Raw genomic sequence first — 15626 nt, 5'->3', positions numbered from 1 at the left:
CCTCCTGGCTTCTTCCTTCCATCAAGTCCTCCATCCTTCTGCCTCTAGTCATGGCCTCCCCCCTGCCACTGCCCTGGTTATAAGAGCTCGTTTTTTACCAGGTCTCTTGACTTCAGACCCAACCTGTGTGATCAACCTCCAGCTGACCCCCATGAGTTCTTCCTTCCAAACCACGGATCTGTCACTCCCTGCTTAAAAAGCTCTATCCCACCCCCCAACTGCCTGTAGCAGGGATTTTCAAAATTTATTAGGAGGAGGCAGGGGAAGGGGAACTCCTTTCTTCATATAAAATCTTTTGCTGCCCAACATAGAACACATGGCTGAAGCAAGAGGGGAGCACTCAGGCCCTCACACACCACCCCCTGAACCCCAGGATGCATGCACATGCATATGGACGTGTGTTCATATGAGGTAGAACCTCTCAGGCACCTCCCAGGGGTTACTAAGGTCCCCAGAAAAAAGGCTTGAAAACTCCTGGATCACAGAGTCAAGTCTCAGCTCCACACCACAACATTTAGGCATCCAGGTTACCTTTCCTCTACCAACACTCATACCTTAAACTCAACATCTCGCCATGTGTGACTTTTCTCCACTTGCCAAACAAATAATCCTGTGCCTTCATAATTTTCTTCTTTCTGTCTCTTTAAGTTTGAAATAAATCAAGTCACTAAACTTACTGGATTTCCTAGATTTGCCTTAACAAATATTCCATCCAGGGAAATTACAGCAGCAAGACCTTTGCATTTACTGTGTTCCCAGAGCACTCTGCAAATGCTATCAAGCACTCGGCACCTTCTACTTGGCCACTGGTTCCCAGGTCTGCAAGTACCCTAAGTACAGAGACTAAGTGTTACTCTTCTTTGCATCCCCTACTGCCCTGCACCACACCTTCAGTACTGTAGAGACTGACTAGTGTTTACTGAAATGAACGAAGAAAAGAGCAAAGTTGGCCATGCAACCACTGAGCCTGAACAGAAACCCAGAGTAAAGTCATTGGCTTGTTGTTGTTAAATTTTCCCCTTGCTGGATTAGTCTAGATACATTTGCAGGGCAAATTCAAAAAGTTCTAATTCCAAATTGGTAAGATTAAAATAAAGAAGATTAACTGATGCAACCTAATTTAAAGGCATTAAGATTCAAAATCTGGTCCAGACTTCTGAAGCTGATCTTAAAACAGTCCAGGAAGGGAAATGATAAATAGGAAATAAAGCCCCTTTGGTAGACTTCTTAACTTCAGAAGATCCAGAAGGGGCTAAAAGCCCTGGGTCCTACAGAGCAGACCAAGTCCTCTACCTCTAGGAACCCAACTCCCTAGCAAAAGTCTTCAAATCCCCTAAATGTCCAGAGAAACCCTTCTGCCCACTTCCCTCTAGAGCTGTACTTGTCAAAATGTAGACAATGGAAGTATCACCTGAGAAGTGCACCAGATACCCAGCTTCCCAGGTCCCTCCCCAGGGTCCCCTGGTTCAGGATTCTGGCAAGTGCTGCTCTCGAATGTCAGAGGAACCACATGGGACCAAGACAACTCACTGTAGCAAACAGGACAGGAGGTCAAGAGAAGGTCCTGACAAGAGGACCCCATCTGTAACCCACGAACCTCCACTCTCTCAACAGGACTACCAAAGTCCTCACCAGAGGAGAGTGTCAACACAGGCTCACAGGCCACTCAGTGTACCTTAATGGTCACCCTCCAACCAAAGTCAGGGACTGGTGGCCCATATGAGAACCTGGCTCCCAGCAAAGCTGAGGCAGTAGAAACAGCTACTGGCTCTGACCTGGAGCTGAGCAGGCTCAGGAGCCCGGAGCGGAGTTCGAGGTCATGGTAGACACCCAGAGGAGCCAGAGATCAGTGCACTTCACCAGGCCACCACCACTCTGCCACAGTCCTCAATACATCACTCAACTTCCTGAGGGGCCCTACCCAACCCAGATCTTCCTTGAGAAAGCATCTATGGTGGGACATGGTGCTCTTCGGACTGGCCCCATCAACACACCTGTGGCCTCTTCCTAAGGTCCCTCCATAAAGTAATCTGTACTCCATGTCCTTACCTATGAAGTGGAAATGCTGCTACCTAATCACAGCACAGAACCGTTGAGGGGTTGTGACAATACGTGATAAAGCAGTTTGGAAGTTGTAAAACACCACTAAAGAAATATGAATGTAAAAATTAATGATGTAAGCCAAGATTTCTATAGCTCATAATTCTATACCTTCAATGAAAGGCTCATAATCACAATGTCTTCTATGAATGAAGACAGACTGGTAACTGAAGAAGGCAATACCAGCAAAGGAGTATCAAAATGTGGCTAACAGGAATGGGAGCCAGAGTCACGACACAGAACTGCTTTCTATGAAATCATTTTTAAAATGAATTCCATATTTAAAAAAAAATGTACAATAGCATGTAGGTAAAGAAAACAGGACGACAGGCCAGATTCAGTCTGGGCAGCACCTACCTGCAACTCTCTGGAAAGTCACGTCTTAGGAGACCTATGTTCCTGTATCTTCCAGCTACAGGCAAGACCATCTCTAACTTCACATGAAAAAACCAAAGATGACTCCACACCCTCCCAGTGTCTGACAACCCTCCCCAACAGGTAAAAAACAGGGATAAGAGGCTCAGAGAAACTGACCAGTGGGTTGGACATTGACCACGGCACCCTCGGAACGCTTCCGGGTCATGGCATACCATGACCCATCGGGATCCTGGATCCATTCAGCAGCCTCGCAGTAGAACTCGCCCTGGTCAGAAGGCTGCAGGTGGAAGATGGTGAGGCGGAAGGTGGTCCTCCCCAGCTTGTCTAGCCGAACCTCCCCCAGGCTCTGCCTCTGGGCATATTCGCTACTGGAGTGCAGTATAAAGTCCCGGCTCAGCGAAATGACCTCCACTGGCTTCTCACCACCTTTCTGCCGGAGCCAGGTCACAGACAGGTGGCTGTGCTGGATTGTCTCTGTGGCCACCTCACAACTGAGCTCCAGCGGATCCTGCTCCACTTTGTGCAAGGTTTGTGGCACGGCGGTGGTCTGCAGGGAGTCTGGGATCACTGCAACACAGAATATTCCAAGAGTGAACCAACACAAATCCACAGAGTCTGAGACTCACTGGAAACAAGGTTCCTGCTCCAGACAGGCACAACTGTTCCTGTGTTCCCAACAGAGTCAGCCTCTGACAATGGTCAAGGCACAGATAAGCCCAAAGAAATATACAAAGGAAGAGTTTTCTGTTTTGCTGTGTAATACATTCAGGGGCAGGGGGACATTACACTTACCTTTAACAGTTTAATTATACTAGGAGCAAACATGAATTATATTTCAGAAGTTTAACATAATAAATGAACTCCCTAAACATAACGTGTCAAAACAGTTTTCTTTTAAGTCTAATAAGGGTTTTTTTTGTTTTTTTGTTTTTTGTTTTTTTGGTACTAGGGATTGAACCCAGAGGTATTCAATCACTGAGCTGCATCCCAAGTCCTTTATTTTATTTTATTTTATTTTGAGACAGGGTCTTAATAAGTTGCTTAGGGCCTCACTAAGTTGTTGAGACCGGCTTTGAACTTCCATTCCTCCTGCCTCAGCCTCCTGAATCACTGGGATTATAGGCAAGTGCCACCACACCTGGCTAATGTCTTGTTGATTTCAGTATCGCTTTGATATCTTCCCTTTATTCATTCATTTATTAGCACTGGGGATTGAACCTAGGAGTATTTTACCACTGAGACACATCCCTAGCTCTTTTTATTTTGAGACAGGGTCTCACTAAGTTGCTTAGGGCCTTGCTAAGTTTCTGAGGCTGGTCTCATTTTCCCTATTCCCCAACTCACTTTCCTCTCTATTCCCCAACTTAATTCAACCATGCAATGTCCTTGAAAAGCTTTGGTTTTCTGGGGGGCGGGGGGCGGTTGTTTGTTTTGTTTTGTTTTTGTAGAGGAAATCCTCACCATCCCCTATTTTAAAAACACAATTTATCAATCAAAACAGTCCACACTGAAAGGAAGCCACAGTATGGGAGGACTTAGGAAGTGAAGAGATTGCTCTGGGGTCCCTTGGTTGGAATTTGACCCTGATCCTTACATCTTTCTGGAGACTAAACACCACCCCTCTGTCTGATGAGGGCACCCCAGTCACAACCAGTGTGCATTTTCTCCCTGCACATTTCAGTACTGGGTCTTAAAGTCCTCCTGTTATTCAAGAAAGGAAAAATAACCAAACTCAGTATTGCTGTTAATCAAAGAACCATCAACACTCCTGCTTAACTGGGATAATAAAAACTAGAGATTAAAGACTTGAGCAGAGAAGTAACAGCCTTGATACTGTTAACCTTTTACACTGGTTAACACTGTGGCCAGGGCCAGGGGCATGGAAAGTCCCCTGCTCCACACCTCTCTATCACCCAACACACATGGAGGGAGGCTGCCAGTCCATAACTCCTTACTCATGCAGCCAGAGGTCTGAGCAAAGACCTGCAGCCACTTTCTCTTCCTGACTCAGCAGTGTCCGTGCATCTCAGAGCCTGTCCAAAGGGCCATCCTTTTTGAAGGTTGAAGGAGTCCAGGGAATTCCACCTCAAATAGGGCAGCCTGGTGTGCTGATTATTTTCAGTGAAAGTCCCTTGGAAAGCAGCATCTGCTGAAAGAGGTTATACTCTGATATTCCCTTATCTGCGTAAAGATCAGATCTGCTAAAGAAGAAAGCAATTACCTTTGGTCCCTGCCCTGGGTTTTCATTAACTAAACTCATATCTACAGGGAAGAAGATTAAAGAATGTAACCACACCAGGGCAGATTCTGTCACAAGCCACTTCTATGTCTTCTTGGCTCATTCAATTCCCAAAGAGAATAATTTACAAACTATTGTCTGAACACTGACCAGTTCATTCACCTAAAATCACTTATTATCCCTCAAAATTGTCTCATTCCCATCTCCTTTTCCCCTGTGAAACAGGACTTAAGTATCTGGGTCTCTCTGGGTTGTCTGGGTGGTTACCCTCCTCCAGTTTAGCCTCATGCCCATTAAAAACTCCTCGTAAAACCATTCTTCTATTCATCTGCCTACTGGAAGGGGCAGGGAAGCGTTCCCTTTTGTCCCTACAGGGGTTTCACCTCCCTTCTGGCTGATGTCATATACTCTATTTTCTAAATAATTTGAATATGATCATCACCCATGAATGTCCTTGCCTTATATTTTTTGTAACCCCTTTCACCAGCTAGAGGTCTAGTCAACCTCTGAAACGCATAACATTTGCATTAGATCTCTTTTAAGTCTCAACATCAACATTCTATTATTTACAAGTGAGCACAGAAATTTTGCTCACGTATGCCACCTGCTGACCTCTGAAATACCTGGGGAGTCTTGACAAAGTTAAACACGTGGTATGAAACACAGGGACTCAGGCCTAACAGTGGCCACATGAAAACAGCATCTCCTTACCCACTAGGTTCATCTTCGCACTGTAACTCCCAAAGTATCGATCGTCAGTGTTGGGTGTATGGCATTCATACTCTCCAGCATCCCGGGCCTGGAGATCTGTGATGTGCAATAAAGCTGAGTTCCCCTGGACTCTTTCCACGTAGATCTTCCCACCTCGGACACGCTGGGTGTAGATGGCATAGGGGAAAGAAGAGTCCACGGTGCTGACGATCTGCACCTCGCGCTCTGGGGCAGAGGGCAGGTAAATGGACCACTGGAAGTTCTGCTCAGAGGGTCCCTGGTAGCCACTCACGTTGCACCAGATGGTGATGTGGGAGCCCTCTGTGCGGTACAGAGGTCCTTCCTGGACTGTGACCTGCCGCTGTGCTAACACCACACCTACAGAAGAGGCAGACACACACAACACACTTGCTTACTTTTCAGACCAAAATGCAAAACAGGCAGCAATCTCCAGAGGGTTTGTTATTTGTGTGACATGATAATAATATAAACAGCTTACTGGCCCTTTCAGAGGCACTGTGTGATTTATAAATATTAATTAAAACACTCTGTGGTAAAGCACTGTCTCTAATTTGCATATATGGAAATTTGATCGTGCAAGGACATGGTTCTGTTACTTATTCAAAGGCTGACCCTTGTGAATTTCATTTAGTCCCTCTGTCATTTATGCAGCAGTTTTATATCTAATTATTAATGGCTGTTTATAAAGTTTTAATAAAATGAGCAGGAAAAGTTGAATCCCTGGCACAAATTCAGATGAAAACAAATGAAAGCAACCTTCTTACACAATCTAGCTGAAATTAAACATTTCTTCCTTAATTCAAGTGCTGGCCAGAGAGGCACAGGACCCTTTTAGGGGGGTTACACTCTACACTTTCAAATGTCACTACTCCCCATCACCATCCCAAGAAGCATTCCTTAGTTCCTTTTCCCTCCATAAATGGAAGCAGAGCGGAGCTCCTGCGAGCTGCTGCCAGTTTAAGCTGAGCACACACAGATAGGAACGTGAAGAGCTGAAGCAGATCCCTGCTGCCCAGATTCCCACCAACTGGCCAAGTGGGGAAAACAGACAGTGCACAGCAAAACCTGTAACAAGGACAGCCATAGGCTGCCCTGGAGCTCTCAGCTCTAATTCGCCTGTGACCCCCGCCTTCTGACTGAGATATGACTCTCCAAGGTCACTTCTGCCTGCCTTCTGCACGTTCTTTGTCACATGGCACCCCTTCACGGAGACACAGATAAAATATGGTGAATTTAATTTCTCATTACATGCCAACTGCTATATGGTTTGCCAACTGGGATATGGTTTGACTGTGTTCCCCCACCCCACCCCCACCAGGATTCATGTGCTAGAAGCTTGGTACTCAGTGTGGTGATATGAGAGGTCCTCAGAGTGGTGATATGAGAGGTATTTCAGAGGTGGGGCCTAGTGAAAGACAATGCCCAAGAAGGGTGAATGCTGGTCTCTGGAGTTAGCTTCCTCAAAAGTGGGCCCTTATAAAAAGAGCAAGACCAGCCTTTCCCTTGTCTCTGGCTTCCTGTCTCACCATGTGACTGACTTCTTGCATAGGCTTTTGCCATGATGCCATCCACCATGCTGTAATGAGCCAGATCACAGAGGCAGAACTCAAGGAGTCAATAGTTTTGGAGTTGCAGCCTCTAACACTGTGAGCTAAATAAACCTTTTTAAAACAGTGCTCGGCCTAAGGCTTTTTGTTATAGTAATGGAAAATGGACTAATACACCAATATAACACACCACGTCTGAGCTACTCAAAAGGTGGGAGGAGGCATTCCCCTTTGTACCCCACTCAGCAACAGCCAGGTACAGCAGTGTCGAAGAGAAAGCTGTGGATTGGAACTGGCTATGTCTTTGGGCAAATTGTTTCTCCTCTCCAGACCTTCATCTCCTCATCTACAAAACAATTACTAAGAAAACTCTGGAGAGTACTAGTATGTATTCCCATACTAGCTTTGTCACTTATTGCCTATGACCTTGGATAAGTTACTTAAAATCCCTAAGCTTCCATTTCCTCATGTGCAAGACAGGACTAATAATGCATGCCTCACAGTTATGGGAAATACTGAATAAAAAATTGTCTATAAATTCCCTAGCAGAGGGCCTAGCACTCAGTCAGTTGTCAATAAAAAGCTGGACTCAAATTGACTGGACATTCTGTGGCTCTGGATCCACAGGTGACAGGTTCTGGCCAATGACTGCTCAAGAACACGTCAAAGCCTACCGCCACTCACAGCTATGGCCCACTCCCACAGCAGGTTCCCTTCTATCCACAAATGGGAAGGGCAGCTGCCCTGGCATAAAACCTATCCAAAGTGGACCCAGCTGGTAAGGGGAGCAGGGAGGAGGACACAGCTCAAAGCCTAGTGCAAGGCAGCTCTCAGCCCAGCCCAGCCAGCTTATGCCTCAAAGCAAGCTGACATCTGCAAGATGACAGACCTCAACGCGGCTGGCTATACAAGCAAAGGTCTGTGGCTCCCACGCAGAATCTTTTCTCCCCAAGTCTTACACAGAACCCCATCTTGGCTCCAGCAGAGAAGTAGGGGAAAAAATGGAAAAAAGGGGTGGGGGTGGAGCAAGAGGAAGCAATACAGGAACCAAGTGGTATGTGAATTTGACACATTCTGGCTGATGACATTCATTACTATATTTTAAATCATGGAGAAGAGAACTCATTAGTAATTTTCAGTATGTTAAAATTTGGCACGTAACATTAGTTATATGTACTCTTTTAATGACAATTTTAAATACACACCCACCCACATACACATTGTGACAGTTGAATCAAATGTTTGTAGCAATTCTGAAATGCCGACACTTAGAAAACAACCTAACTACGCTCACAACACTTAGGAGTCTTTGTGTTTCAGTGTTCTATGAAGGAGCAGCAAGAATCATGCCCCACCAGTTGCAAAGAAGGCCAAAGGCAGGTCAGGGCTGCAGTATCTTGCTCTAAGGACTACGTCTCAACCCTGGATCCATGATGGAATCACGGGGGCACAGGGCTCTACCCCTCCAACATGGCTGATCTGGAATGTAGCCTGGGCATTAGGATATTTTAAAGCTCCCCCAAGGTCAAGAAAGGCTTCTTTAAAATGTCTCTACTGAGATGGTGCTAGCCAGGTACTCACATGAAAGAACATATCCTAACTTAAGGCTCTCAGTGGTTTTAAGTTCCTGAGATTACACAGTGAGTTAATTCAAGAAAGTTTCAATCTCCTCTTGTCTTTCCCTGTCCAAAGAAAGCAAAGACCCATCAGACACGGCCCATCATGATGCAATAAGGGGTTTAGCTAGAGTGCGTTCTACTCACAGACCTTACCAGGGCTTGATAAGCGGATCATATACACCCCCTGCACACAGGTAAATACTGTTAAGTGGCCATTGAATGAGCCAGGGCAGTAGGGTCAAAACAACTTGTCCAGGCCGGAAAAGAATTACAAACAGCCCTGACCGATAAATCTGGGATTGTACTTCAACCACACATACTCAGCTGTACCTTTCTATTAAATATCTCCTTAATTTCCTTCCCACCCCATGAAGGGCCTCTAATCCCTGAAAAAAGTGCTATACTTAGGAAGAGGATCTTTTTTTTTTTTTTTTGCGGTGCTGGGGATTGAACTCAGGGCCTCATGCTTACAAGGCGAGCACTCTACCAACTGAGCTATCTCCCCAGCCCAGGAAAAGGATCTTAACAAAGAAATAAAAATTAACCCTTTCTTCTGGAGGTTTAGTTCCCCTTCCACACTCTACCCTCACAATGTCCTTCTGGTACTGCCCCTGCTGTGGTCTCTGCTACCCTCAAACAGACCCCTGTCCCCTGCCCTGCCCTACAACCTCTAGCCCAGGAGCACCTTCCATCTTCAGTTTACATCAGAAGGCTCCTCCCAAGTAAGAACTGCCTTTAAAAAAAAAATAACTTAACTCAGACATTCTGTACTCTTTGGATTACTCTGCAATAAGCAAATATCACTTTTGTCAAGCAAAAAGAAAGATCAAAGTGTTATAATATACAACTATATAAAAAGGACTAGAAAGAAAATACTGGGTTAGAGGATGGCAAAGTTCTTTTCTCTTTATATTTCACTTCCTCCTTCAATCCTCTGCAATGAGCATGAACTAGTTTCATAACTAGAAAAAATTTTTAATCAAAAATAAAAATGATGTATGATTGCCGCACAAATATTTTTCTGTATTCACTACTATAGAATAATGTGTGTGGGGTGGGGTGTATTTGGTCTTTGGCCCCAGTTCCTGGCCCTGAACTCTTAACCCTTTGGAATTTCCTGAATAATAGGAGTCTCTCCATATTCATGAGGAGCTTATTTGGGCCACACCAGAGTTTATGCTAATGAAGCAACTCCAGGTAGGTCCTTAGTTTCAAGGGAGGAGCTGGTCACGCTTACAGGATTGGAAATTTCAATGCCTCCCTACCACCACCACCACCACCAGACCTCAGGGACAGAAGTGGAGCTGGGGATTGAGTTGTCACCAACAACCAATGATTTAATCGATCATGCCCAAGTAATGAAACTCATACCCTCATGTACAGATCAGGAAACCTTCCAGGTTAGTGAACACCCTGAGATGCTGGGAAAGTGGTCCAGCAGGAGAGGTACTGAAGCTCTGCGCTGTCACCCTCCAACCGGAAACCTTGCCCTGTGCACTGAATAGAGCTACCAGTGTGTCCAACAGGAAATGCACAAACAATGGCTCATGACTTCATGGGTGATAAGAATGCACTGGGGTTTCTGCCTTGCTCTCTCAGATCATATACTTTGAAGAAGAGCTAAATGCCATGTAGTGGGGACATCAAAGCAACTTGATGGGGAGGACCACATGAGGCCTCTTGCCAACAGCCAGTACCAACCTGCCCAGCATGAGACAGAGCCACTTTGGGAGAGGATTCTCCAGTCCCAGACAAACCTTCAGATGACAGTGGGTGGAGAGGCATCTGGGTTGCCAGCTCCAGGGACACTGCTCAAAATTGCTCAGTTAAGATGCTACTGAGTTCCTGAGCCTCAAAGACTGAGATGGTAAATGTTCATTGGTGTTTTAAGCCTTTGGGGGTAATTCATTTTGCACCAAGATACACCTTTAGCATCTTCACTAGTCATAACAAATGAAAAAGGGTGACACATGCACGTGTGTTCTTTTGGGAAAATGGTCTATAAATTTCAAAAGACCCCTTACGATGCAAAAGAAGATAAAGAATCATGGTCAGTGGGCAAGGCCATGTCCTTTTAGATCGAGTTTGTCAGTCCCTGGCAAACACATGCTATCACTTAAATAGTTTTTTCAAGACACTGCTCACCCAAGGATGCTCCAACTTTTGCTTGGTGGCCAAGTCCCAGATGGCCCTGGGATAGGGGCATTTTGATTCATCAGTTATTGAGCAGGGAGGGAACATTGTGCTTCTCATGCACTTTTTTCAGAACCTGTTCTTGGTTCAGGGACCTACATCTCTAAGCACAGGATCCAATTTATAGGATCAAGATGCGTGACTGAGTATGTCAAAATGTCAGAGGATCCACCTCATCATTTCATGTCTGCTCTTCCAGTGGGGCCTACATCATCACCAAAGCTCATTCACCACCCTGCTGTCACAAATTTGGCATGTGATTCAGTCACACTAGTATATTTTTTCATCTGTAATATGGAAATAATGTAATGGATCATGTAGCAATCTCACAGGGAACCCAAGAGATCAAATAATACTGTGGAAGTCAACAAATCAAGAGTTAAAAATTTCATCTCATTTCTACTAGTCTTGATCCTATATCAATCTAGAAACAGGAAAAAAAACTTTTATAAATATTAAGAGTATTAAAAAGAACAATAGAGGGCTGGGGTTGTGGCTCAGTGGTAGAGCACTTGCCTAGCATGTGTGAGGCCCTGGGTTCGATTTTCAGCACTGCATATACATAAATTAATTAAATAAAGGTCTATCGACAACAAGAAAAAAATATTTAAAAAAAAAGAACATTAATGTTTAACTTTGGGTTAAAATTACAAAACTATGTGTGCAGTAAAATGTTTAGAAAAAACTTAAGATTTCATCTCACTCCAATCAGAATGGCAATTATCAAAAATATAACAATAAATGTTGGTGAGGATGTGGGGAAAAAGGTACACTCATACTGGTGGGAATGCAAACTGGTGCAACCATTTTGGGAAGCAGTATGGAGATTCCTCAGAAAACTTGGAATGAAACCACCATTTCCCACTCTCTGGTTTATACCCAAAGGATTTAAAATCAACATATACTACAATGACACAGCTACATCAATGTGGCTCAATTCACAATAGCTAAACTATAGAACCAACCTAGGTTTCCTGCAACAGATGGATGAACAAAGAAAATGTGACACACACACACATATATATCACATACATATATATATACATATACACATATACAAATGGAATATTACTTAGCTTTAAAGAAGAATGACATTCTAGCTTTTGCTGATAAATCAATGGAGTTAGAGAATATCATGCTAAGCGAAATAAGCCAAACCCAAAAAACTAAAGGCCGAATATTTTCTCTGATATGTGGATGCTAATTCACAATAAAGCAGGCAGGTATGGGGAGATAGGGAAGAATAGAGTTACTTTATATTGGTAGAAGGGAGTGAAGGGAGGGGAAGGGGTATGGGGGAAGAAATGATAGTAGAGTGGAACAGACATTATTACCTCACGTACATACATGACTGCATGACCAATGTGATCCTACATAGAATATGTATAAACAGAAAAATGAGAGACTATGCTCCATTTATGTAGGATCTATCAAAACGTATTAATGTATTCTACTGTCATGTACAATTAATTAGAGCAAAAAAAAAAATCCTATACCTTGAAAATGGTCACACAAAACACTAATGATATTGAACTGAATGACTGAGTCATGTGAATATGAATGATTTCCCCCTCATCCATTCCAGGAATATCAATGTCTCCTATTCTCTATTTTCCTAATTTCCCCAATTTTCCTACTTATTTATGTTTGGTACTGGGGACCAAACTCAGGGGTGCTTTACCATTGAGCTACATCCCCAGTGCTTTTTATTTTTCATTTGGAGACAGGGTCTCACTAAGTTGCTGAGGCTGGTCTCAAACTTGTGATTGGCCTCCTGAGTAGCTGAGATTATAGGTATGTACCACATGTACCACACCCAGTACCATTTTTTATTCATTTTTTTGGTACCAAGATTAAACCCAGGGATGCTAGCCATTGAGCTACATCCCAAGTACCCCCTTGTTTTTGAGAAAGGGTCTCAGTTGCTTAGGGCCTCACTAAGTTGCTGAGGCTGGCTTTGAACTTGCGATCCTCCTGTCTCAGTCTCCCAAGTCTCTGAGATTACCAGCATGTACCACTGCATCCGGTTCCATTTTTTAAATAAGCAAGTACATGGTACTTTTAAGATGAATACAAATGGTTATGATTAACACTTCAGTAAGCCAGACACCATCCTTACTGTTCTGCATACATCATCTCATTGAATCCTCACGGCAACTGAATGAGGTCGATTTCATTACAGCCACACTTACCAGAGGAGGAAATGGTCTTCAAGGTTAAGTAACTTTCTCCATGACACAGAACATGACTAATAGTTTTCGTAGCTCATACTGAACATGCTCTGAGAGCATCACTGGTAGGTGACAGAACACCAACTGCCTTGTCTTGCCCACCTGGTCCTAGAGGACATGATGGGGAACCTTGTAAGCCCAAGCTAAAAATGGGAACACTATGTACAGCATGCTGAACAGGTGGCGACCAGGCCAATAAGTGCTTCATGTAACTTAAAGGCTTCAAAGAGAGGGGCTCCAGAAAGCAGTGTCAGACAGAACATCAGAGACAACATCTGAGGATCCCTATATTTCAGCCTTCAGCCAAGGGAGGACAAGAAGTAACATAAGCTAAAAGATGCTTTGTTTGAGGGGCTGGAGAGATAGCTCAGCTGGTAGAGTGCATGCCTCGAAAGCACAAGGCCCTGAGTTCGATCCCCAGTACCAAAAAAAAAAAAAAAAAAAAAAGATGCTTTGTTTGACCCCTTTCCAGATTAGGGAACAGGCAAACATAAGGTCTGGACCAGTAAGAACAAGAGTCAGCACTGGAGTCACAACCAGATATCTGGCACTGTTCCAAGTACTCTGCACGTGTTAACTATGCATTAACTCATTTGAACCCTCACAGAGACCCCATGAGACAGACACTCTCAGTGACTTCCTTTCACAGATGCTGAATCTGAGGCAAGAAGTTGGGGAGTGAATAAAGCAGGGCTAAATATATCTGCATTATGAAAGGCACATTAACAAAGAAGGCCAGGGCCAGGTCAATGTCACCACTTCCAGGGACAGTATAGCCAAAGTTCACAAGGCACAGGGGGAGCCACAAAACCAAGACAACTAGAAGCTTAGCTTCATAAGACCACAGGCACAAGGATCTACATTTCGGTTCTTAATTTTCATCAAAACTGTCCCTTGAGCTGGGCCCAGTGGTGTACTTCTGTGGTCCCAGTTACTTGGGAGGCTGAGGCAAGAGGATCACGAGCAGAGGAGTTCAGGACCAGCTTAAGCAAAATAAGGTCCCATCTCAAATCCAATGTCTCTTGAAATAGCCACCAACTCCCACATGGTAAGTGCAGTACTATACAATCCAGCAGCAAACCTGGAGCCAATTCCTGAATCTTCCCCCTTGCTGAGCTCCCCAGTCACAAACAATAGCTGTGAAATCATGGGCTTATTAGTTAACCTCCTTAAGTCTCAGTTTCTCTGTCTGCAAAATGATATAATCTTCATAGCTCTTGCTATATTTAAAACTTACTTCCAGAATATAACAGATGTTCAATAAATGTTAAGCCACCAACTACAGTAGCAGCAGTGGTAATAAGAGATATTAGCTCTAGCTGTGGAACTAATTTTTCTCACACATCATGATATGTTGTAGTTTCCAAACATGGAAATAAAGTATGAAATAAAGTATCTCCTGTCCCACAGTCTCTTCTGCAATGTCACCATGCCACACTCCCATCAAGAGGTAGAGCTTGGGGCCCAGCATATAGCTTGATGGTTCAGCACTTGCATAGCATACATGAGATACATGAGGCCCAGAACTCCATCCCCAGCACTGAAAAATAAAAAAAAAATTAAAAAAAAAAGAGGTAGACCTTAACTTCCTTTTCTCTGGATCTGGGCAGGTTTGTGACTGTGTGCATTCCAAGGCTGGGCCATGGACAGCAATGCAGCTTCCACTTGGCTAGCCTATGGCTGAGCCACCATGTAAGAAGTCACATGATCCTGAAGTTCCTGAAGAAGCCATGGTCCAGGGCCCCAGCAGAGTTTCCAAGCACCAGTCAGCAGAGCCTGCCAGTCACATGAGTACACAAGCCTCCACCTAGGCCATTTTCTGGCCTTGCAATCTCCCCAGCTAAGGCTCCAGTCATACCTGCCATGCCCTGCCCAAATCTCCAACTCTCAGATTCTGTGAACATAACAAAATGCTAGTTTTAAGCTACTGAGTTTTGGAATGCTTTGTTACACAGCAAACATACCTGGGACATACACTACATTTTCAAGACTTTTTCAGTGCCTATTATTCGATGATACCTAGACTGAAACTGGGAGAGAGAAATAAATGATGTAGAGTTTTAATCAGGGATGATAATCCCTCCCAAAAAATAGGCATAACTATTATTGTACAACAGGATATGCCAGCAGTGAGGTGCAAAGAGCAAGGCTAAGCCTCAGAGGGAGAAAGGCCCAAAACCTTCACAAAAGCAGTGGGTCTGAACTGGGTCCTGAAGGATGTAAGGCGAGGGAAGTGCATGCCACATGTAAACAATGGAGAATGTTCCCGGATAAGCAGAGGTTGGCTCAGGTCTGCCAGGCAACTGGAGGGTATATCAACACCAGGTAGAAGAGGGCACTGAAAGGCACATTAAAAAAGTGAAGCACCTCCTCTGAGACCAGGGATGTTGAGAAAGAGGCTACCAGAGGTATATATGGGGACAGTTCAGGTTCAGGTTTCTGGATCATCACTCTGGTGAAGCTGGAGGATGGGTGGAGAGAAGGCAAGAATGGGAACACAAAGATCAAATTAATAGTCAAGAGAGACAAGATGTGGCCTGGCCTGATGTGAAGTCCAAGAGTGAAAATACCGTTCATTCATCTTTTC

General features: G+C 44.3%; 1 protein-coding gene across 1 annotated transcript in view; it reads right to left on the bottom strand.

Moving 5' to 3' along the window:
- Window positions 1-15626, bottom strand: part of Igsf3 (immunoglobulin superfamily member 3) — a 97215-nt gene that overhangs the window by 41440 nt on the left and 40149 nt on the right. The window contains exons 3-4 of the mRNA XM_047521243.1: window positions 5429-5806; window positions 2635-3045 (exon numbers count right to left, since the gene is read on the bottom strand). Of these exons, the coding sequence (XP_047377199.1) occupies window positions 2635-3045; window positions 5429-5806 (789 nt within the window). The remainder of the gene's footprint in view (window positions 1-2634; window positions 3046-5428; window positions 5807-15626) is intronic.

The sequence above is a fragment of the Sciurus carolinensis genome, chromosome 1 (assembly GCF_902686445.1).
Source record: "Sciurus carolinensis chromosome 1, mSciCar1.2, whole genome shotgun sequence".
NCBI classification, from domain to species: Eukaryota; Metazoa; Chordata; class Mammalia; order Rodentia; family Sciuridae; genus Sciurus; species Sciurus carolinensis.
This window is presented reverse-complemented; position numbering and strand designations above follow the sequence as displayed.